The 25,216-nt window shown below is 42.9% G+C and overlaps 1 protein-coding gene across 1 annotated transcript in view; it reads left to right on the forward strand.

Annotated features, from left to right (window-relative positions):
* The first annotated feature begins 8,973 nt into the window (after nt 1-8,973).
* Nucleotides 8,974-25,216, forward strand: part of DPYS (dihydropyrimidinase) — an 80,159-nt gene continuing 63,916 nt past the window's right edge. Inside the window, exons 1-2 of the mRNA XM_046642521.1 lie at nt 8,974-9,077; nt 12,738-13,269. Of these exons, the coding sequence (XP_046498477.1) occupies nt 8,974-9,077; nt 12,738-13,269 (636 nt within the window). The remainder of the gene's footprint in view (nt 9,078-12,737; nt 13,270-25,216) is intronic.

Here is a 25,216-nt window from a genome sequence, read left to right on the forward strand (position 1 = left end):
TATTTGTTTATTACAAATTATTATAAAACAATTTTCCTTAGCATATTATTTGAGTCAGAAATCATAGCATTGATGCAATTTTAAGTAAACATATTTAGCAGTTGGTAAATGTTAATTGGTTACTTTTCAACTATATTTGAAATAACTTCACTTTCAACATGATATAACCTATAAAAGTTTTATTTTTAAGTTTATTAGAGGCAACATGGTAAAAATCTGAAAACAAATTACCTGGGTTTTAATCCTCTCCTGCTCCTTACTAGCATGTGATCTTCAGCAAGTCACTTAATCACTCTGTACTTCAGTTCTTCATCTGTAAACAGGGATGATAGGACTGTTGGAGGATTAAATAAGTTAATACACGTAAAACACTTAGAGCAGTGCCTGGCTTATAGGAAGTGCTGTGTGTTTGCTATTATTGTCATTGTCTGAACGTTAAACAGAACACATCTCTGAAGCTTGAATTAAATGAGATATTGTATGTGAAAAGTCCAAAAAGAGTCGTGGGTTCTGAAGATCCTGAAGGAGTGCTTACTCCAAGTGCTTCTGAGTGCAGGCACTTGCCCTGGGATCGTGGAAATGAGTTACAACCTAGAATAAAAGTCAAAATGGGAGCAAGAAAAGGGAGAAGAAACTGTAGCAGCCCGACTGTGATGAGTTGAAGGGAATTCCAAGACCGAGGAGACAGGATCCTGCTGAGCCGGAGTCCCGAGGAAATCACCATAGGGACTGAATCTGGAAAGAGGTGCTTACAGGACTCCTAGAACCTCGTGATTTTCAGACCACTTAGATCCCTCATTGTAGCAAACACTGCGACTTGCATACCCAATATCCAGGAGGAGAGGGGCCTCATTTTAAAGGTTTGGGGAAAGGAAGAGAAAAAAGCCTGATATCCCTGAGCAGCTGCACCAGCCTCGGTGTGGCTACCTCTACTGGTTACGTGAAGCAACTGTAGACGACTTCTCAGCTAGCCACAGAGTAATACATTCCTAACTCAATGAGCGGCCCTTAAATTGGGAATAACAACAGTGGTTTGCAGGATTAAAAGATACAATGTATATAAACCAGTTAGAAGACTGACGGTTAAGTACTTCATGTAGCTGCAGTTGATGGTTGGGTTATCAATAAACTGCTCATCCTGCTCTCTTCCAACAGCAACTCTCTTCATTTCTTGGACTTTCCTGTAAGATTTCATTTGAACAAAGGGCTTTGAGAATTCATAAAATTTGGAAACCAGTGCTGGAACATGACAAGACTAAGTCACCCAATGCTAACCTAGGGCACACGTGGTTTATTGATAATGAAATAGCTTTTGAAAAGAATTTACTGAGTGATTTCAAGTAAAGATACTGAGATGTCAATTTGAATGGATTTTCCTATGTGCTGGAGGGAGGCTCAAGCCCAAAAAAGTTTAACATCCTCCTAAAAGCGACACAGAAGCTTTACTTAGGAGAAATAAGAGTGAGATGGAAAAGGGTGCGCTTTGGAGTCAGACACATCACAGTGTGAATCCTGGCTCCACCACTTGAAGACTCTTATAGCTGAATAAATCACTTGATCTCACTAAGCCTTGTTGTCTCATCTGGAAAATGGGATAACACCTATCCTTAGGGGTTACTGTAAGGATTAAACAAAGGAAAAAAATTTTTTTAAACTATGCAGAAGCCTTTCCCAGAGTCTTAAACATAAGAGATTGAAAGTGAATTTTAATTGTCAGTATTACAGATTCATTTTCCAAATTGAAACAATCTTTTAATCTTTTTTCCAAGCTGCCCTCCACCACGTGCTATGCATTTTGTCTATTACTAGCACTTTCTGAAGAGCAGATTTCCTATAGCAGTCATTGTCCTGTTTTCTTGATTACAGGGCAACTTATGACTATCGCAATAAAAAGTAGATTCATGAAACAAAGGCAGAGGGTATCTTGGCACAGATCTCTTTATTTTATTATAAAAAGGCCCAAATGAAGAATTTCCACACAGCCCCAGAACAGGAAAGATGTGACTACATGCTATGGGCTTAGTAACATATGCTGAGTGAGTATAAATAACAGAAATACAGAGAAGTTCTTTCTATTCAAAATTACAGTAAAAAAGCAACATATAAACCTTATTCAAAAGCTTTTCTCAATTTCACTACAGTAAGGTCAAGTTTTACCTGAAAATGTTATACATTTCTATCTTATCTGAATTCTGATTTGAAGGAACACAGAAATTCCTTATCTAATTGGCTAATCTATTAGATTTCGTTTTCCAAAGTCTGACAATTTAAATACAGTCGTGTCGCTTAATGATGGGGATACATTCTGAGAAATGTGTCATTAGATGATTTTGTCATTGTGTGAACATCCTAGAGTGCACTTACACAAAGCTAGTTGGTATATAGTCTACTACACACCAGGCTCAATGGGACTAATCTCATGGGACCACCGCTGTCTCTGTGGTCCGTCATTGACTGAAATGTCTTTATGCAGCACATAACTGTATAGATTTTCTATTTATTTTTGCGCATCATGTGAATTTTGACTTCATTGTGTTCCTATTAGTTTCCATTGTTGGACTTTGTTCCCATTAATGCTGTTTTTTATTGAGATTTCACCATACATTATAATTTCCATTTCTCTGGCTCATGAGTCACCATTCGAGTTGTTAGCCAAGTGTGCAAAGCAATTCTTTGTAACCATTTTCTTGATTTGGAATGAAAATAAACATCCATGTATTGAGAACTTCCTAAATAGCACCCGTAGTACCAGATGCCTTTTGTACTTCATTCTAATCCTCAGAACACATCTGTGTGATAGATTGGAGCCTCTCAAATATCAGCAGAAGCATCATAATGCCTTTGTCATTGGGATTGGAAACAGTGTAACTCTTGGAACTTGAACTAATTCTTTGCTGTGTTATATTTTCACATAGAGAATAATGGAGAGATTTTATTTTATATTTAAGATTTTATTACAGCCATGTAGTAAGGACTTCTGTTTTATTTTGGAACCATATTTGCTTTATAAAAATCTAATATAAAAAGCTTAAAAAACAACCACATCACAATTACTGGGATGGCTATAATCAAACAGGCAGGGAGGGATTAACAAGTGTTGGCAAGGATGTGGAGAAACTGGAACCCTCATACACTGCTGGTGGGAATGGCAAAGGGTGCAGCTGCTTTGGAAAGCAGATTGACAGTTCCTCAAAATTTAAATATAGAGTTATCACGTGACCCAGAAATTCCCCTCCTAGGGATATACCCAAAAGAAGTGAAAACCTATGTCCACAGGAAACTTGTACATGAATGTTCATAGTAGCATTATTCATAATACTCAAAAAGTAGAAACAACCTAAATGTACATCATTCAATAAATGGATAAACAAAGTGTGATATAGCCATACAATGAAATATTATTTGGGAATAAAAAGGAATGAAGTGCCAAAACATACTACGACATGAATGAACTTTGAAAACATTATGCTAAGTGAGAGAAGCCAGTCACAAAAAGACCACAAACTGTATGATCCTATTTACATGAAATGTCCTGACTAGGCAAATCTATACAGACAGAAAGCAGATTATTGGTTGCCAAAGGCTATGGAATGGAGGTGGGTAGGACTGGTGGCTACTAACATTTCTTTGGGGGTTGATAAAACTATTCTGAAATTAGATGAGGTGAACCTTGCAAAACTTTGTAAATATATTAAAAACTATTGAATTGAACACTTCAAATGGGTGGACTTTGTGATATAAATTATACCACAATAAAGATTAGAGAACAAAAACACAAATAATATTCCTTTTTTTCCTGTTTGCTTTTAGAATTGGGTCTCAGCTATTCCTCTAAATAATCTTGCTTACTCTGCAGGAGAAAAGAAGTTGTTTTATCAAATTAAAGACAGTAAAAACTGCCTTCATCTACTTGGCAGTGGATAATGGAGTGGATGTGGGTACCATTCACTTTGAAATCTGATCAGCTATGTTACTTTGGCAACTAACTTCTCTAAGCCATAGTTTTTACATATGTAAAATGGAAGGAATACTTCCTACCTCGTGGGGTTCCAGTAGAGACAGGATAACATATTATAAGGGCCTTAGCCCAGTGCCTGGTGTGTTCAAATCCAACAACTAATTATTCCATCCATATTTATGGAGGGAGTACTATATGCTCGGTAATCATGTTCAATCTAAATGCTGTTTAAATCATTATGTGAAAACTGTTTAATGTGCAGAATATATTTTATAAGTCTAGAAAGTCATAATTTTATAATATGAAATTGTACATTATGAATGTCCACAAAAAAATGCATCCATCATATTCAACGGAACAAAGAAACAAGCTATTCTCCTTTCCGGTTTTAAAGAAAGGATAACATCTATATATCAATAGAGATACAAGAGTGGCTTACAGTTTATAGCAAATTGCTGAGCAAGCCAAAGGAATAGTTGGTTTTTTTGAGAAGCCATCTAGTGGTTTACTTCAGCATTACAGTTATTTATTTCGCAACACAAATAGTTGAATCCTTGTTTTTCATAACACCAAATGAACTTTCAAACGTGTTCTTACTAATACGGATCGAATGTTAAAAAGCCCCTCCACAGAGTCCTGTACCGTGATGCTGACAAGGTGAAGATGAAGTTAGTGAGCTCTTCTTAACGCGCCGCCGTGCTCTGTGATAGGTCTTTGAAAACAAAGATAAATATGATACGGCTTTCATTTCCCAGAAGTTCACAGATTAGTGCCCCAAAGTACACAGTTACATAACGGACAGGAAGGTAAGTAGTAGTATTCTTGCCCTTCAACAACATTTTCACTGTTTAGCTTGTCTGGGTCTAAATACCTCTTAGAGCAAAAGGGTAATTTTCTCCCAAGAAGAACACCATTTTTAATGAAGAAGGAAAATCTGCAACCCCATTACCTTTAGTTGTATTAGAGAAATAAAGGCGTAAAATTCACTGGCACAGACAGTGCAGAGATGGGAAGATTCTAACGCAGAGGCAGTGGGCCCTGGGGGGACGAGTGCATGAAGAGGGGCCACAGCTTGACGGCTGTCTCTCTGTATCTCGTGCTCTTGCTTTTACACTGCTTCCTCCAACATCTGGGGCACCAGTCTCAACACTGTCATGTCTATGACTTCAAACAGTGTTGTAAGGGCTCCAGAATAGCCCCTGCTGTCCATGCTTCAGCCCCAGCTGCCGTCCGGCCCAGGGCTGCCCAGGATTCCTCAAAGAGCTTCAGGAAATCCCAGTGAGGCCTGTCCCGGAATCCCTTTTGCCCCGGACCTTGATGGCATCCAGGTTCTTTTGATGTGGGGCACAGGAAGAGGGCTACTAACTTGCACGTGACTTTCAGAACCGAAGTAGGTAAACGCTCCTGCAGACACCCTGCAGCTCGCTTTGTACCCAAGTCTAAAGTCAACAAAATACACAGGACTGACCGCAAGATCAGTGGGTGCCAGGGGCCAGGGTGCAGGGAGAGGACTGACTGCAAAGGAGCAGGAGGAAAGTGTGGGGGTGAAGGAAATAGCCTCTTGTGGTGGTGCTGGTTACATGACCGCATGTCTTTGTCAGAATTCACAGTACTGGATGCTTTCAAAGATGAATTTTACTCTTTTCTTAAAAATTTAAAAATATATAAAATGCAATACTCAAACCCTATTTGGTCTATATAGCAAAAGTCTGAGTAATTTTTTTATTGAGGTCATATTGGCTTTTAACATTGTGTAAATTTCAGGTGTACATTATTATTTTTCAGTCTCTGTATAGACTGCATTGTGTTCACCTCTGATAGTCTAGTTTCTACCCATCACTATACACATTTGCCCCTTTACTCCTTTTGCCCTCTCTCCTCCTTCTTCACCTCTGGTAACCACTACTCTGTCTCCTTATCTATATGTTTGTTGATTTATCTTCCACACATGAGTGAAATCATATGGTATTTGTCTTTCTCTGTCTGACTTATTTAGCCTGATATAATACCCTCAAGGTCCATCCATCTTGTTGCAAATGGCACGATTTTGTCTTTTTTATGGCTGAGTAGTATTCCATTGTGTGTGTGTCTATATATATATCTTTATCCATTCATCCATTGATGAGCACTTGGGTTGCTTCCACATTTTGGCTATTGTGAATAATGCTGCGATGGGTACTGTTTTTTTTTTTTTTTTAATGATTTGCCCTTCTTAAAAAAAAATTCTTCTCAAAATGAAATCAGTCTTGAAGAGATATCTGCACCCCCATGTTCATTGAAGCAGTATTTATAATAGCCAAGACATGGAAGTGTCTATCAACAGGTGACTGGATAAAGAAAATGTGATACACACACACACACACACACACACACACGATGGAATATTATTCAGCCATAGAAAGGAAACCCAGCCATTTGTGACAACATGGATAGACCTTGAGGGCATTATGCCGAGTGAAGTACGTCAGGGAGAGAAAGACACATGCAGTACTGTATGATCTCACTTAGACTGGAACTGAAAAAAGCCAAACTCACAGAAACAGAGAACAGACTGGTGATTGCCATGGACAGAGGAGCTGGGGGCAGGGTTCCTAGGGGGGATGTGTAAATGGGTGAAGGCGGTCAAAAGGTCCGAACTTCCAGAGTTAGAAGATGAATAAGTTCTGGGGCTCTAATGTAGAGCATGGTGACTATAGTTAACAATACTGTATTGTATACTCTAAAGGTGCCAAGAGAGTAAATTTTAAAAGTTCTCACTACACACATATAAAACTTATATGTGAGGTAATGGATATGTTAACTCAGCTTATTCTGGAAACATTTTGCAATATATATGCATATCAAATCATTACATTGTACGCTTAAACTTACACATATGTCAATTATATCTCAATAAATCTGGAAAAAATTCTTCTCAAGATCAGTAAAAGCATTTCATAAGTTTGTGGGTCTCATATTAAAAAAGTAAAACTATTAATAAGAAGAAAGTTGCTAGAATAGAGAAATAAAACAGTTCGTTTTGCAAATAATAATTTCTAACAAGCACTATGCTATGAGATTTACACGAATTACCTCATTTAACGTGTACAGCCCTTTATGGGTTGGTACCACCATTCAAAGTAAGTAAGAGGCTTAGAAAGGTTAAGAAACTTAGCCAAGAATCCCCAGATGATGGGTGACAAAGCTAGAACTCAAATCTAGGATCAATAGGCCTCAAAGTGCACGCTTATTGATTTATTTTATTTTACTTTATTATATTCTTTCTACTCAAGAGAGCACTGTCATTATTTCCTTAAGTAGTATTATATTGCTGGAATATATTTTGCTAAGAAAGCTCAAAATAACTTGGAAACTGTGGCACAGCATGAGTGGGTGAAAGGAGCAGGAGAGTTTCTGGAAGCACACGTGAGTGCTGCTGGCAGAATGGGTAGAAGCAACTTTGAGCCGAGCCTGGTGTTCCTACGCCATCCCTTGAGAAGGAAGCATCCTTTTGTTCAAGGAGAACAATGATAGGCACTGTCATAGTGAATCATGGGCCCCAAAGATATCCAGATACCTTTCTAGTCCCCAGTACCTGTGAATGGTGTCTTATATGGCAAAAGGGACATCGCAGGTGTGATGAAGTTAAGGATTTTAAAATGCGGAGATTATCCTGGGTTACCTACGTGGACCTTGACTGTAACCACAAGTGTCCTCATAAAAGAGAAGTTGAGGGGGATTTGACACAGAACAGAAAGCAATTTTGATTATGGAGGCAAAGACTGGAGTAACGCTGCCACAGTCGGTGAATGCCAGCAGCCGCCTCGGAAGACGCAAGAAACCAAATTCTCCCCTCCCAGCCCCCAGAAGGAGTCAGCCCTGCCGGCATCTTGACTTTCGCCCAGTGAAACTGATTTCGGGCTTCTGGCCCCCAGAGCTGGAAGAGAATAAATTTGTGTTCTTTCCAGCCGCCAAGTTTGTGCTAACTTGTTACAGCAGCTATAGGAAACTAGGGCGTACTGGAGAGCCAACTTTTTCAAGATAGACTTAAAACTTCCAGCTGAGCATCAGAGTATCTTTAACAAACAAAAACAAGCAAACAAACACACACAAAAAACATGTAATACCAGACCCTGCAGGAGATAGGAACTTTCAGAAAGCATTTCCTTGAGTTTCTTGGAGTTACACAATGGCACATCCTGTAGGTTTTCCCTCAAGGCAGGTCAGTGTTGGTGTGTCGGATCTTGTCCCACCAAATTTGTTAATTTGCTACAGAAAGGACTACTTTATAATTTTTTTTTTTTACGATTAGCCCTGAGCTAACATCTGCTGCCAATCCTCCTCTTTTTGCTGCGGAAGACTGGCCCTGAGCTAACATCCGTGCCCATCTTCCTCTACTTTATATGTGGGACGCCTGCCACAGCATGGCGTGGTAAGCGGTGCCGTGTCCTCACCCAGCATCCCAACCCACCAACGCTGTGCCTCTGAAGGGGAAGGTGTGCACGTAACCACTGTGCCACCGGCCCGGCCCTACTTTATAATTTTTTTTAAACACTCATGAAATTAGTTATCTGAGCAAAAATATAGGATGGCTCCACAATACTTAGACGACTATATGAAGCAGCATGTCAGAAGCACTAGAGGTCCAAAGTACATGACAGGGATGTAGAATTTCATTCTGGGAATCATCGTCTATCCATTGACATAACCTGAGCCCCAAGTGCGGCCAGAATTTGAAGCTGGCTTTAGAGTGTGGACTCACATAATGGGTAAATTACAGGTTCTGAGATGAAAGACTCACCTCCAACATTTACTGCTATGTGACCTTGGGAAAATCATTTGACCTCAAAGGCTCATCTGTTAAAGGGAAAAAAAGTACTGAGCCAAAGAGTTATTGTGAGGGTGGGGTAAAACAATGCATGTCAAGAATTTGCCCCAGTGCTGTGACTTGATGCGAGTGCTCAGTAAATCTTAGCTGGGGTTGTTATTCAGGGAACCATTTCCCCCTCCGCGCAGGTCTGGGACTTCAGCGAAGGATGACCTCGGGAACCGTGCGGTGGCCAGCTCTCAATCTGGCCCTGCACTCAGGGGACCACTGCTGCCCGTCACGTATGTTATTGAGAAAATGTTACCGAGAAACGTGAGAAAAATGTTGTTCCTGCTCATCAGCACAAGGACTTCCAGACCAGTCCCGCCAAGCAGCATCCCCGACGACCGCAGGTTTTCCACTCTGTACGTGGCGCCCTTTCCAAGCCGTCCCCTCTGCCTCAGCAGAGGGAGCAGAAATAAAATAGTCCTGAATCCAGAAGGCAAGTCCTACTTGGTCTCCAATTCACTTATCTTGACCGGTGAAGGGTTTAACTCTAGGACTATGCCAGGCACTCTCTGGATGGGCTTCTTCTCCCTGTTCATAAAATCACAAAACTGTAAAAGCACAAAGGGTGCATCTTACAAGCTCTTGTCAGCCTAGCTCCTCGTTTCTCAGTTCAGCAGGTGGAGGCCCTGAGCGTCAGCGGCTTGCCCAAGCTCACACAGGAGCTGGCGCCAGAGCCGAGATTGGATTCTGATCCCAGTTCCTCATTTGATTTCCTTTTCTTTCCACCCTTCCATGCTGTCTATCCCTGTCTTCTCTCACTGATTCAGGTATAACCTCATTACCCTGCCAAGGGCTTCACTCCCAGTGTGGGTCAGGGGATGGTGCTTCCCACAGAACCCAGCTCTGGCCCGTCCTCCTCTTGCTCGGTCTTGCTCACACAGCTTCACCATCCCTTCCCTCTGCCCCCAGACAAGATTTTCCACCAGGTGGGAATAATGGCCTGAAACCCCCTCATGGCCATCGGGGCCTAGAGTAGGGGTGGGGATGGGTTAGGAGAACAGAAAACACAAGCTTAGTGACTCCAGGATTGCTGCGGACTTGAATACCACTGAGCCTGGTGGGTTTATCTCCCAAAACACCTGAGCTGCTCAGTGAAGAAAGCCACCGTTTGCTCCTCCCCCTTGCGTCCTTTCAGGCCATCAGTCACGGCTGGGAAGACCTTCCTGCCGCATTGCTCTCACCTCCACTTCAAAGCAATTGGTGTATTGCTGTAGGTCAAGCATTAACAATCTCTGTAATCCTCCTTTAAAATTAGTCCTCCGAGGAGTAATGTGTTCTCAGACACACTTTGGTGTGTTACTCAAACTGATTCTGTCTCCAGCAAGAAGAACACAGAACAGCAAAGTCCTGCTTCCCGCCTTCCTCCTAGTGCCAACGTTATCGTGTCTCCATCATATTCATTTCCTGCCCACTGAGGGCCCGCGTGTCTGGGTGAGGGGGTGGCCGAGTAGAGCAAAGAAAAGAGAGGTGAGGGTGTTCTGAGGACACGCTTCCCGTCTCCCCTCTGAGCAGGTGTGGCCAGGCTCAGCTACCGGCCCTGCAAGCTGATGTGGGACAAAGATGGCCGGAACAAGAGAAGACCCCTTGTGCAAGCTGGCATTTCTCCTTAAACTTACCCGCTGCTCTCTTCTCTTGAGCCAGTAAATCTCAATGAGCCACTTCCTGCTTCAGTGGCATTCTCCAAACCCCTTTTCCTGATAAAATGTTCAGTTAATTAAACGTGGAAAGTCTGTGTTGTGCTGTGTTGCATGCGTTTCATGATATAAGGTGTCTAAGATAAAGAAAGCTTTGAAATCGTTCATCTGGACGGTTTCAGACAGGATGTCACAACCGCCCTGGCGTCCAATCTTATTTTCCCGGGGACGTGCTCATAGAGCGTGCAGGAGTTTCACTGTATTCTTAATTGCTCCTTTCACCTTTACACAATGGTCTTTTGACAATAATTGCATAACCTTCTTGGGTTTCTTATTCCTGGCTCGACAGCCAAATCTTCCGAACTTAAAATTATTGAGGCTTTCTAATTTTTAGTCATTTTGTGGTTTGTGTAATCTAAGGTTTGAGGAAATTTGGCAATAATACTACCTTGCATTCCACTACTGAAAATGCCATCCTGAGGTCACACGTGACTACCTAGTCTCCAAACTCGAAGGCATCTTCTCAGGTTCTGTCAGTTAACAGTTGACAATGACAACAGAGCCAAAGTAAAGCAGCTCCAGCAAACAGTGGGAAATCTAGGAGAGGGGCCTCAAGGCACGGCTGTTTCCAGGCTCCACCAGTGTGGTTATTATCCAGTTTCTCTCCATCTCTCCCTCCTGTTCTCTGCGTTGGCCCTGTTCACACAAGGACTGTTTCCCTGTGTTCTCGAGACGCCTCCCAGAGCCTCTTGTTTATACCCTCCCGGAAGCAAAGCACAAGCTCCTTGTCTGCTCAACCTGACAAGAGTCTTGGGCTCTGCTCTCACTGAGCACAATTAGTCAGCTTGGGACAGGTGCCCCTCCCTAAATCCACCAGTGTGGCTGTGAGGACTTCCTGCCATGACAGGCAGAGCCTAGGTGAGCAGGTCAGTCCCAGGGCCAGGGGTTCCATCAGTTCCACAAAGGCAAGTGTTCTGAGAACACACGTGGAGGATTTCCCGCCAAAGAGATTCTAGGGACTGTTACCAGAACAAGGATGAGAACAGATGCTAGGACAGCAGAGGTCCACCATACTCTCCAACCTTTCCACGGCATTCCATCTTGGTGCCCTTCTGGAATCCCGCATCCCTGCCCTCCCTCACACAGTGCTCTCGGGTCTCCCCTCTTTCTGACTGCTCCTCCTCTGTCGCCTCTTCCTCCTCCTCCCTGTGAGGAACGGGGGTTCCACCGTTGTCTAGCTCTATCCCCCGAGCTTAACCACATGGAGTTCAGACTCAACTGGCCACCACCTCCTCTGTGCCTTACCCACCCTGTTCCCTCGACCTGGAACGTCACCCCTCCTCCCACCTCTCATCTCCACATGTTCATGTCCTCTGTAGCCTGGTTCCAACATCTCTTTGTGAATCTTTCATATCTAATTTTCTTCACGGCAGACAAAAACTCTGCCTTTCCTCTAAACTCTTATTCTCCTCTCTCAAAGGAAGAATTTTCTGTTTTATATGTTCTGTTAAATAATGACATATGTATGTGGGTCACCATTGGCTCTTAGTGCCTTGAGGGCAAGAATGTTATCTTTATCGCTTACTCCTCTATCTAATTCCCCTCTAAGGTCAGTCCTTACAAAGCTGGTATTTGTTAGATAAATGTGTAGGGTGCTTCCCAATTTATTAAAGTGCATTCACATCCCTCACATATTTGCTTCTCAAAGCAAATCTAGAAGGGAAGAAGTATTGTCTTTAAACATGAGAAAACTGAGGAACCAAGAGGATAAAAGATTTAACCTGGAGGCCTCTAAGCCAGTTTTATGGAAAAGCTGGAAGCAAAAATCTAGCTCCTTAGATCTAGGATAACTTGCTATTTTCCAAGAAAAACTTGCTGGTATGTATTATATCATTAAAACCTGGAGAACAGTTGATACCAAATTGTTTTACTTTCAGACAGATTAAACATTTCACTCTGAACTTTCACTCTCTGTGTCTGCCAGTTACTAGAACTGTGTGATGATTTGTTCCTCATATAGTCAAAGAACATTTAAAGGAAATCCAGATCAAGTGCGTCTTTCTGGGGTGAGTATTCTCATTGCCGCTGCTGCTGCTGGAGGTGGTTTTTCAGCCTCTGTCTCTCCCCGGCCCCCTTCCCTCCCTCTCCTCTCTGTCTTTTGGGACAGACACACTCCTCATCAAGAGAAGGGATTAAGTGGGTTTCCTTCCCCAAAGCGCCTTTTCTTATAAAGGAAAACAAACATCTGTCACTTTTAAAACTCCAAGATCTTTCCCTTCCAGTGACTCAGAGACCTGGAGGTACCCTTGGATTCAGGGCGACAGAACATTCGAGGTCTCAACCGTGCTGGTCTCCTGTTCTCTCCGGGCCTTGTGGTGCCAGCCCATCCCTCCCGGGGGTGGAGCCGGCATTCCAGGCCAGTTCCCTACCCCGGCGGGGACGCCTGGGCTCCGCACTTGCCCGTCGTTTGTGGCCGGAGCCGGAGCTTGGGGACTGTCCTGGGGACCGTGCAGGAGAGCCAGCCCCGCGCGCCGCCCGCAGTCCGTGCGCCCCTCGCCATGGCGGCGCCGTCGCGGCTCCTGATCCGCGGGGGTCGCGTGGTCAACGACGACTTCTCGCAGGTGGCGGACGTGCTGCTGGAGGACGGCGTGGTGCGGGCGCTCGGCCGCGACCTGCTGCCGCCCGGGGGCGCGCCGGCCGGGCTGCTGGTCCTTGACGCCGCCGGCAAGCTCGTCCTGCCCGGGGGCATCGACACTCACACGCACCTGCAGTTCCCCTTCATGGGCTCCCGGTCCAGCGACGACTTCCACACGGGCACCAAGGTACCCACTCCACGCGCCCTCCACGCCGGTATGCCCGCGGGGCCCTCGGGCAGGTCCGAAGCCGAGCCACCTCGCTCCTGCGCAGCGCGGAGCCACTGAGCGGGCAGGAGCGAGCCGCGGCGATCGAGCGGGTGGAGAGCTGGGATTAAGATTCCCCACGCTGGGCCCCTTCATCTAGGGTCCCTTCTCAGTGGCATCAGCCCGGCTTTCATTAAGCCAGACGCCCTCTACTCCTCCCTTGGGTCATTTGACAAGTTTAAGGCAATCTATTCCCTTACTATTTCCCTACACCCAACCCCTCATTTTCATTGGTGTTCTTGGAAGTCCACACGTCTTCCAGAGTATCTACAGAATGTTTTTGGTTAAGTCGGCACTCCCAGCCATTTCTCCCCATCCTCCATCCCCAGCCGACACCAAATGAAAAATCCGTCCGGCTTGTAGATACTGCCTTGACTCCAAGTTAGCAGTGTGTGGTGGTGAGAAGTGGGCTTCCAGCCACCAGGTCCACAATCTTTGCCTCCACCCTCCACGAGAAAAAATGCAGCCCTCATAAGGCTTTCCAAGAGAAATATTCCAGAAATGGTCTCCCAGCATTCATACTCCACCAAGGTGACCCGGTGGAGTCTCGGAACTGCTTGCCCGGGAACATCAAAGACAGATCTTGATTCTTCCTGCTTGAGTACTCGACGCGGTAGGAGGATCAGATCACGGATCCCCAGGTGCGAGACGCTTGGGTTTCTCTAGATACAGAGGCCTAGAGGCTCAGGTCGCTGAAAAGAAGCTTAAATGTTTCTCCAAGGCTCCTGAGAACGAGATGGAGACGACCTGGGCAGCCTTACAGCGACATAAAATTACAACTGCCCTCTCAGCACTTGGGCTGAAGCCAAACCCACACGCCCTCCTTGAGGCTTGCATTTGGGGCGGTGGTGAGAGAAATGGCTCCTTCCGAAGGGGAAGCGTTGACATCCGTAAGGCCCAAGCTCTCAGGAATGTGCCTCAGGTTTTTTCCGGAAGGGAAACAAATGGGGCTATTTAGTCCGGGTATAGACTGTGCAGGCTTTCAAAGCAGTTTTGACGATGTATCGTTTACCCTACTGAATTTCCAACATTTTTTTAAACCGATTTTTACTCTCCCTTCACCTCCCGCCTCCAATGTTCCCCATCCTCTATGACTGAGCAGAATATTTAACAGAAAAAAAGAACGATTTGACTCAGAGAGAAGGCTCTGGGACCGGTTTCTCATATCAACATTTGGAAAGCTTCCCCTAGTTACTAATTACCAACCTTTATCATCAGGGCAATGGTCAAGGTGTTTCGTAGGACACATCATTATTTGTTTTGAAAATCGAATATTCATTTTTCCCTTTCGCTAAAGGGTCAAATTTGCTTAATTTTAACGAACTTATTTTTACATCTTAAACAACATTTTCAGATATCAAAGTGTTACATGATTATAGAAAATTGGGAAAAAATGATAGGAAAGTAGAAAGGAGAAATATTACCCATAATGTCCTACTCAGTGACAGCCAATGTTTTGCTGTGTTGCCCTTATGCTTTTTAATCTGCTTTATTTACATAATTGAGAGTGTATCATGCATGTGTGTATGAGAGTGTGTGTCTACCTATATATATGAAATTTTGTAGCCTGCTGTTTTCAGTTAGAGTACACACACTTTCTGTTATCACAGACTCATCATTAACAAAGTTAATGGGAGAGCATTCCACTGACACCCCCCATTTCCAGATGGGGAGCTGCTATTTCTGTCCATTAAGTTGTCAGCCCACTGGCATCATTTCCCTTCTCTCATCAGGGTTCCAGAAGAATCAACAAGAGGGGTTAGAACGCTGTTGGGGAGGGACATTCCCTCCCTTTCTCAAGATTATCTGTGTGTGCCCCAAGGCCCTGGGAGGTGGTTCTTGGTTTCTGTCTGTTCCTTGGCCATTCTGCGATTCCTAGCATGGAGAGATTCACAGTTCTATACTGAGAAGGCAGGTCTTTGTAGCAACAGATATTGTCTGTTGTCCACATCTGAAAGGACTTATCAGCCAGCTGATTCTCAAGGCATTTTTATACGTAAAGCTAGTAAAAACGTTAACAAAAACATGTTTTGGGGGCCACCCATGGCACAGCAGTTAAGTTCACACACTTGGCTTCAGAGGCCTGGGGTTCACCAGTTCAGATCCCGGGTGCAGACCTACACACCCGTACTTTGTGTACGCTCTTCAAGCCGTGCTTTGGCAGCAGTCCCACATATAAAATAGAGGAAGATGGGCACAGATGTTAGCTCAGGGCTAATCTCCCACACACACACACACAAAACTGACTAAAAAATAAACAAAAAACAAAAACATGTTCTTCATGATCTTAGCATCTTAAGCAGAAAACAACGTGGTCAGAGATATTAAGGTCAAAGATTTAGCAAATATTAAATTCAGGTTGAACATTAAATAGTATTCAGAAAGGGGCAAAGTTGCAAAAGTTATTCCAAAATTGGTGGGTTGGATCCCAGGAGACAACAGTTCCCACCCGAGAGACAGATGAGGCTCCCTAAAAGGGAAGCTCACGGGTGTAGAGAGAAACGTGAGCATGAGAGTATTGGCCTGAGTTCTGAAAGGAGGGCATTGTGGAGTTATTTTGGCCTCTTTTCTAGAGTCTTCACAATAATTCCCAAGGCAATGTTGGCGGAGTTTCTGGTTTGGGGAAATAAGGACAAAGAATCTTTTGTAAATGCTGGTCGTATCATACATTACACTTGAAAAACACCTTGTTAATACTGTTAAGTAACATTTATTTTATCAAGCACCTGCTGTGTACCAGGCCCTGTACTAAGCTGCGCGTTGTCTTCCAACGCTCCCAGGTGCCGTTACCCACTTTCTGCAGTTGAGGAAACTGAAACTTAGGTCACTTGCCTAAGGTCACACACCTGCTCAGTGACCGAGTGGCTCTTCAAATTCAGTACTGCCCGCCATCGCTAGAGCTCTTACCTTTCTGAAATGACTATTAAAAAAATGTCTAATGTTTAGATTTGTCAGAGTGGCAAGCGATGGATGAAAAAGCTGTATAAGTTGCATGCTAATGTAGATGTCCCTTCTCAAAGACAGAGTCATCCTGAAGAAATACCTTTCCAATACTGGAGGCAGTGAAGGTCATCAAAATAAATACACATCACAGGGACGAGGTTTGTGAGGCATTTGTACATGCATTTGTAGCCGCATCGTCTCTAAGGGTCCAGAAATGGGTACCATAAAGTAGAGTGATGTATTATATTTTCAGGAGATGGGCCCCCCAAATTAGACCAATAGCTGTTTGCTTTCTGCATCCACCAGGCTGAGCATTTATAATATCTGACAAATAGAAAGGATACACTTTGTGGTATTCTATTTACTGTATTGATCATTAGATTGTGATGGAACCCACTTTCAAAAATGAAATATAGGTCAACCAAAGGTTACATATTTCGTAAATCTAATTCATGTCAGAGGTTGGTTTAAAGCCTATAATTGATTTACTTAATTACAGGTAAAAGCTTTCTACCTGATGTAACTAATGGAAATAATGTTCTGCTGTAAGGAAATCATATTTCATTCTGTTGGTCTCTGCTAGTGGTAGAGTGGTCTTCCAATAATTCAATATCTGTGCGGAAAGACAAAGGGATTTCTTTATTCAAATGGATATTGTGAATTAGATAAACTTGGAGGAATTATGACTTGGCTTTTCCTATATCCTGTGATAAGAGAATGAATTATAAGAGCTGGGCCAGTTTTCAAATATATATATATTTATGTTCAGACATATATGCAGCTTGGAGTGAGTGGACTCACATTAAAAACTTGGCAGCATCTGTAGCTGGCAGAAGGATCTTTTTTTTTTTTTTAAATTGGGAAAACAGGCAGAACACTTTTTTTGGTAAAGGACAAAAAGCCCTCAAAATTATCAAGACAGGAAATTCATACTTTGCTCTGGAACTTTCTGGGAAGATGCCATCAAGGTGATTACTTATCATCAGGCGGTGGAAGATGTATGATTAAGCACACATTTACAGTTGTATTTGTAGAGCTTCCTCGCCTTGTGGAAGAGCTGTGCTTCAGAAAACTTGATTGCAAACCAAATCCCTCTTTCGGGTGCTTGCCAGAGTCCCCGGCTGGGCCTCAGACATCGTGTGCACTGGCTGTGTGACCTTGGGCAAGTCACTTCCTCTCTCTGGGTCATCAGCATTTCCTTATGTGTGAAATAACGTGATGATTAGAATAATTTCAGTTAAAAAATATTTTTAAAAGTAGTGAAAGCAATATATATTCTTCTTCCAGGACAATGCTGGGGCGTTTATAGTCACTCAATATATATTAGTTAAATGAAGAAACTGCTTTTTTTAAAAAAGGAAAATACAGAAAAGCATAACGAAAAATAATATTTAAATCACCTATAATTTTAACATTTTGCTTCCTATCCTTTCAGATTTTTCTTTTTTTGCGGCGGAGGGGGGAGGGGGTGTGATGTAAAAACGTTTGTTCCTTCTACCAAGTTGTGCACACTCTTTCATGAGCCTTGCTCATGAGACGTTTCCCCATGACCTTAACTATGGTTGGAGAAGGTGGTTTCTGTGGCCCCATTATCCTCTCCAAGGCAGAGGCGCAGATTCTTTCTCTCTGGTCCTGGAATCTCTTAGGCATCAGGCTTCCATTTCTGTCTGTCTGGGGACATCGTAACCTGGATGTTCCAGAAGCGCCTCAAACTCAGCGTGTTCCAAGCCAAATTTATCTTTCCTTCCAAGTGCACGACCCATTTTTCATCCTCTGTTTCCCAAACTGTTAACAGCTCCACTCTCATCTTCTCTCTGTTGGACATTTTGGTGGTTTCCAGTTTTGTTTTTTGGTTTCTGCTTTTGGTTTTTTTCGCATGTACGACAATATTGTGGCATAAATCAACCATTCCAGATTCTTGATGATTGACTTAGAAATCCCCCCTCAGAGGGAAATGCCTGGGCCAATGAGTGTTAGATCCATCGTACAGGAGTTGAATGCCTACATCCAGATTGCTCTTCAATTTAAGCTTCCGCCAGCAATGCATTATAGTTCCCATTTCACTGCCTCCTAGCTAATTTTGGATGTTGACTTGAAAAAACAAAGTATGCCAATTTAACAGGAAAAACATAGAACGTAATGTTTTTAAATGAGCATTTCTCTAATTGCTACTGAGGCTGAGCTTTGAATGCTCTTGTTGTGTTAATAGCTTGTGTGTTCAACTCTAACAGTTTATAATTCTGTGATTTCCTTCAGTGGCTATTTAGTGATTACAAAGTCAGTCTTTGCACTAATCAGAGGAAGGAAAAACCATCTCAAAGATCGATTTGAAACCACTTGATGTTAAATAGGTTTTGGCCCTACTGAAGGTGTTATGTGTTAAGAATCCTTTCACCATACTTTACCGAATCTAGGACTTGCCTTCTTTCAGTTTTCATACTTGAATTCTCAATGCTTTTCACTCCCACTACTTGTTTTCTCCCTCATTTGTCTAAATTGAGTGTTTTCAGTGTCTGACAGTAGTCTGGAAATCCAGGTTTCCTTAATGATGCTGTCAAAGAAGAAGAACTTTTCCTTTAACCTCTTAGGTTTAGTTCTGAGGGCCTGCAAATTAAACTGATGAAAGACAAATTAACAAAAGAAAAGATAGATTTTTTAAATTCACATGCATTCATGCAAGTTCACAGAAAAATGTGACTCAAGGAGGTGCTTAGAATTTGGGGCTTGTGTAACCACCTTAACAGAGGAAGGGGAGGAGAAGGACACTTATGGAAAAACAAATGACTTCTTAACAGGAGAGGGAGTAGAAAGGGCACTTATGAGAAAAGGCAAACGGATCCTTAGGAGAAAAGATAAGAGGTATGAGAGGTTGATGACAAGGTCTATTTAGGTGTGCTGCAGACTTCTAGTCTCGGGTGATTAGAGTCATCTTCCTGGAAGGGGATTTATGACAACGGAATTCTTCAGGGAGGCTCTGCTTTTGGGCAGGGAAAGAAGTTCAGACAAAAAAGCCTATTCTCAAGTGCCTTCAGCTCAAAATGATTTCTCTGTCACAGTGGCATATTCTAGACCCTGTCACTGCTGTCTAATATGGAATAACCCTAAGCTAAGGATTTTTCAAGTTGATGGTTAGGTTTCATTAATTCAGTCCACAAATATTTCTTGGAAACCCCCTAAGTGCCAGGCATTGTGTTTGGCATTATAGTGACAGAAACTGTGGCCTTTGTTTCCAATGGCAGACAAACTAGAGGCATGTGGGTCGCTCATTTATCTTTGCTTTAACACTAAGTTATATAAGGTGGACTTTTGAACTTACAGACTTCGCCTTGACGAATTGTGACTGTTCTTTAGTGGACACTGGAAGCCTGGCATTTTCCCCTTTGCAGTCACCAGTCACCATGGCTTGCATCACCAAGCTGGATGTCCGAGCAGGCTGTTTGGCTGATAAGTGAGGTTTGGCAACTGCCTGTCATTTACTCTTCAGCCTCGCTTTCTGCTCTGCTTTTCCTATGCCAAGTAACAAGTTGAGGGAATTTTCAGGATGTTTCTTTGCATCTAATAAAGAAATTGCATATTATAGTGATAGTCATTAGCTCCTGAGCCCTGAGGGTCTGTTCACCCATGAAAGCAAAGACCTTAAAAATTAGCTTAAAATAAAGCAAAATGTTATCTTTTTTTAAAACAAGAAATTATTTGAGGCATAGATATAGAAATAGACTGATTCTGTTTTGTTAAATGTGTTAACACTGATTAGGTAAAGGGCTCAGGATGAAACTGAGCATTCAGCTTTCCGATGCACTCAGAGTCTACACTGCGTATTAACATTTTCATAGAAGGATCTATGAAGCTACATGGCCAGGGCTAGCAATATTTTTGAGAAATGAAATCTCACATTAACATGCGACTTGCACAACTTTCCCATTTTGCTATTGGACAAGTGAGCCATCATAATTATTCTGTCTCATAACTTCTAGGAGAAATTTATTGGTCTCTCTCTTCCTTTCTCCTTAAACGTTTAAAGAATATTTATGTACCAGGCACTATAACAGGCACAGAACATACAGAGATGAAACTACATCAGTTAAATCAGAATCTCTGGAGGATGGGATAAAGGTTCCCCAGATGATGCTGTTGTGCAGCCAGAGTTAAGAATCTAGGCAGAGAAGAGGGTGGGAAGGGAAGAGCATGGGTGACCTGTCTTTCCGAGGTGGAGAAACTCAGAGCTCTCCAAAGAGAGGGCCACACAGTGTCACTAGAGTGAGGTGAGTGAGTAGGGAGGGAGACGACTCAATAGAAAGCTGGGGAGGTTGCTAAAGTTCAGATCATGCAAGGCTTTATAGGCTGTGTAATAATTGTTTTTTCTTCATCCTAAGAGCAAAGGGAAGTCAGTGAAAGATTGAAAGAGCCTAGCTTGGATAGGAACGAGGTGACAAGAAAGAGGCTACTGCTCTACTCCAGTCAGAAGATGAAGGTGACACCGAGCGGTGGAGGCATGGATGCAGGAAGTGAAGAGACTCATGGAGTATCTAGGAGGTCGCCTTGGGGCACCGGTGGGAGAATATTGCTGATGGACTGGATTTAAGGATGTAGGGAAGAAGAGAAATAGATGTCAAGGGTGACTCTTGAGTCTGTGGTTTGCACAGTTGGATGGATAATGGTGTGATTACTAATCCAAAGTTGGGGAGGCAAGGCGACAAGCGTGGAGAGGCAGTGTGGAGGACATCTTTACAAAATGAATGTGCTTCTGGAGTTGGAACATAGACTGGAATCATGAAGTTTGTTTTCATAAGTCTTAGTGACTACGAGAAAGCCAAAAATTCAGCCAAGTGTTTCTCTCCCTAAGGTCAAATGTGCTGTTGGATTTCTTTTTGTTTTACTTCGGTTGAGCAGGTCCTGTGATTGATTTTAGTGAAACAAAGTCACTTGTTCCAGGATGAGCTTAGAAATGAAAATTCAGTGACTCCATAAAAAGGAAGAAAATGCTTGGGATGCTTTCAATAATGATTTACAATCTGGTAAACTCTTAAATAAAATCACGTGTTGTGTAATATTATGACCCCACTGTTGGTGAGAGTTTAATCTCAATTTGTGTTCTATCACATTTGCACCTGAGACAGCGCATGCTCTCCTGCCCCCAAAAGAGGCTTTTAGATAAATTGAATGGTTTTCAAGGGAGAACAGCCAAAGTAATTAGGAGCTGAAAGAATTGATTTATGAGCCAAGATTAGAAAAGGTAAATGCATTTTGTTTGTCTAACTGACAAATAAAAGTGGAGCGAAGTCCGTCAGCAGTAAAAACAAAGGAAACGATTAGATTTCGTATAGAAATATGAAAGAAATTTTCACCTTTTACTGGTTCTCCCTCCCATCCCTAACCTCCCTTCATTCTTCAAATGTTAGGTAAATCCTGATGAACATTTCGTAAAGCGAATCTAGAAGCATCTGTCGTTAAAAGCAATTAAATGAATACTGAAAATGTCTAAGGTGGGTTAGGCATGTGATGTTCTCATCAGTTGGTTTGCTGGATACAGTTGATTATCCCATGGGTAATAGGTGTGTGGAGGTGAAGAAACACTATTATAGGGGCCTTCCTTGTTAACTCTTTTAGGGGCATATTATTTCAATAGCAATTGTCACAAGGATGAATGTCAAGGGAGCTTAATAAAACTGCATTTCATTCATGAATTTACAATTCAGAGTTTGATGGTGTTTGTTGTGTTTTGTATGGCTTTTGGTTTCCTAAATGCTTGCTTCATTTTACCAACCTATGCATTGCTTCAAGTAATGATTCACTGATGACCTGGGGCAACAGGCTGGAAATCAAGCTGGAGATCATATTAAATGGAAGATGAATAAGGAGGAATGGCCTGCCTGAGAATGTGGGCCAGAGTAGGCTGAATGTAAGACCTCCTACTCAAAGTATATATCTTCCTCCTTGTTACCAATGAGAATTTACCAGCTGTGTGATCTTGGAGAGTCATTTGACATCTCTGAGCCTCAGTATTCTCAACTATAAAATAAGAAAAGAAATTCCTGCCTCTCAGGTCTGTAGCAAGGCTTAATTAAATGAGCTAATGTGTATAGGATGCTTAATCCAGGACTGGGCATTTGAACAAGCTCCTCTTTCAAGAAGCGAATACCCCCCGGGAGGAGCAGGTCTCCTTCACACCTTGGGGGGTCCACTCTAGTTGGGATCACAGATCTGCAGCTCTGGCACACGCTCCCTGGATCCAGTGGAAAGAAGGGAACATTTGAGATCTTGAAATAATATTTGGGGATTTGAGGTAACTTCAGGGAGCAAAAGGGCCCTGGGTAACTAGGAAGACCAGAAGAGGCAGGGCAAAGAAAGAGATTCAGAGCAGGCTGGGGTGCAGACGGTGCCTGGCAGCCAGTGGCCGTTCTCTGGGGCCTGGGGTGGCAGCCGGGATCCCTGCAGCAAGTGGCTAATGCCCCAGTGGTTTAGAAAAAGGCAGATTCCGTTTTTCATCCATTTGCCCACCCTGGCCCACGCTGTCCTCTCCCATTGACTACAGTTTCTCTAAATTTGTTCCCATCTTGAGAGTGTGGAGAGGGAGGAAGAGTGGGGAGGAGAAACAGAACAAGAAGAAAGAAAGAAAAGTGGCTGCTCCCGCCTCTCCCTTTCCTGTTCCTGCTGAATTAGGGAGGTGGAGCGTTTGTGATAAATCCTTATTCAGGAGCTTTCAAATTGTGACCCAGGAATTGCAATCTGCTGTCATTTTAGAAGATGACCCTTTTGCCATCCCATTCTTCAGTCTAGTAAGAAGGCCACCAAAAGTCTGTGTAGGTAATTGATCAGTATATGCATGTGTTTGTATCATATATATGTAAAATGTTTTTTTCTTCTTATAAAAGTTAGACTTTGTTATAGAAAATTTAGCAAATATTGAAAATAAAATTTGAGAGGAAAATTAAAACAGTGTACAATCGTGCTATCCAGAAACAGCCACCGTAAATGTTTCATTTTGGCTCAGTACCGTTTTGTTTTCATGCTAAGTGTTGGTATGTTCTGGAACATGTTACTATGGCTCATGTTCTCATGTCTCACTTCTCTCTCCCTGGTCATTTCCACCAACCTCAGGACCCCTCTGGCATCCTCTCCAAGGGGACTGCCACATCGTTCTCCTGTCCTCGATTGCTCTTCAGCATCGGGTCTGCCTGTCTTTCTGTCTGCAAATACACAGCGTGGACATGTGCCCAAGCGCCTCCCACTCAGGATGTTCCACACTGAGCTCACGCTCCCTCTAAACACCAGACCTACTCTGCTCCTTTGTCCCCTCATCTGCCACCTTCTTCGTCAAAATCAGCTCATGGAGGATTCCCATCGCCCCTGCAGCCAACCAGCCACTTGCCCTGCCTTCCTCCTCTGGGAACCATCGCTTTGCACCGTCCCCGGTCATCTTCATTCTGCCCTTTACCACTTTCTGCTGAGCTGCTGGCTCTCCCTCACGGGCCCCTTCCTCCTATGAGCTTTCCTGGTGCTGTTGGCTGTTCCTAAAAGCACCGGCTCTGAAGCCCAGTGACCTGGTCCTAGTCCTGCCTTTGTCACTGTGAGACTTTGGGCAAGTTGTTTGATGGAAATTTATTTCAAACGACTTGTTGGCTATTACGAACAACGCTGCTCCAAATATTTTTGTACAGGTTTTTGTGTGGACATGTTTTAATTTCTCCTCTACCTGGGAGTGGAGCTGCTGGGTCATATGGTAACTCTACATTTAACTTTCTGAGGAGCTGCCAAACTGTTTTCCAAAGTGGCTGCACCGTTTTATTTATATTTCCACCAGCAGTGTGTCTAGTTTCCCCACAGCCTGCATGTTTTACACTTTTAATATGCAAAGAATGGAAAGAATAGTTCTTTATGCTTGATTTTCTAGTTCAGTAGACACTAAAAAAGCACTTTCTTCTAACACTTTAACAGGACTTTCAATTAGAAAAATGCCCTTCGTCCTCCAGGGATGTCTGTGGACTTGGGAAGAAACTTTAGGAAGGAAGAAAGTGGGAAGATTAAAGTGCGTTCAAATAAAAGTACCGCGCCTGAGGAATTTGCTCTAGTATTGTCGTTACACCAATAGGAATCCCCTAAGAAATGCAAATCTGTATTGTTTTGCCATGAATAAAGCAATGTTATCTAAAGGTAGAGACAAAGGACAGGATCCTGTACAGAAAGTGAGATTTTTGAGAGCAAAAAGAATTGGAATGGGGTCAAGTGACTTAAGGAAAAATAAAAATCTTTTGAAATAAGCAAGAAACAGGAGGTAGAACAGAGCTGGTGTACACGTGGGACATGAGAGCACTCGGGGTGTCTGAGGGGCTGTGCGGGGAGAAAGATGGGGTGCAGTTGGAGGGACCTGGGAGAGAGGCTGGTGCCACACCTTTCTGTGTTGTGACATGACCGTGTTTCTGGTGGTGAGATGAAACAATGAACGAAAGTGGGAAAATGCCTAACTCTAAAACAGTGGTGCAATGGCTCATGGCACCTTATGAGCTGAAGCTTGTAAAGCACTTACCATGAGTCAAACACTGTATGAAGTGCTTTATATGCGTCACCTCAATTTCATCCTCCCAACAACTCTGTGGTTTAGGTACAATTATTGGCCTCATTTTACAGATAAGGAATCAAAGGCACACAGAGATTAAGAAATTTCTATCTTCCCTACCATGTTCATTGCAGGATTATTCACAATAGCCCAGACATCATGGAAACAACCTGAGTATCCACGGACAGATGAATGGGTAAAGAAAATGTGTATATTTATAATGGAATACTATTCAGCCATGAGAAAGAAGGAAATCCTGCCTTTTGTGACAACACGGATGGAACTTGAGGACGTTGTGCTAAGTGAAATAAGCCAGATAGAGAAAGATAAATACTGTATGATGTCACTTATATGTGAAACCTAAAAAGGCCC

The sequence above is a fragment of the Equus quagga genome, chromosome 16 (assembly GCF_021613505.1).
Source record: "Equus quagga isolate Etosha38 chromosome 16, UCLA_HA_Equagga_1.0, whole genome shotgun sequence".
NCBI classification, from domain to species: Eukaryota; Metazoa; Chordata; class Mammalia; order Perissodactyla; family Equidae; genus Equus; species Equus quagga.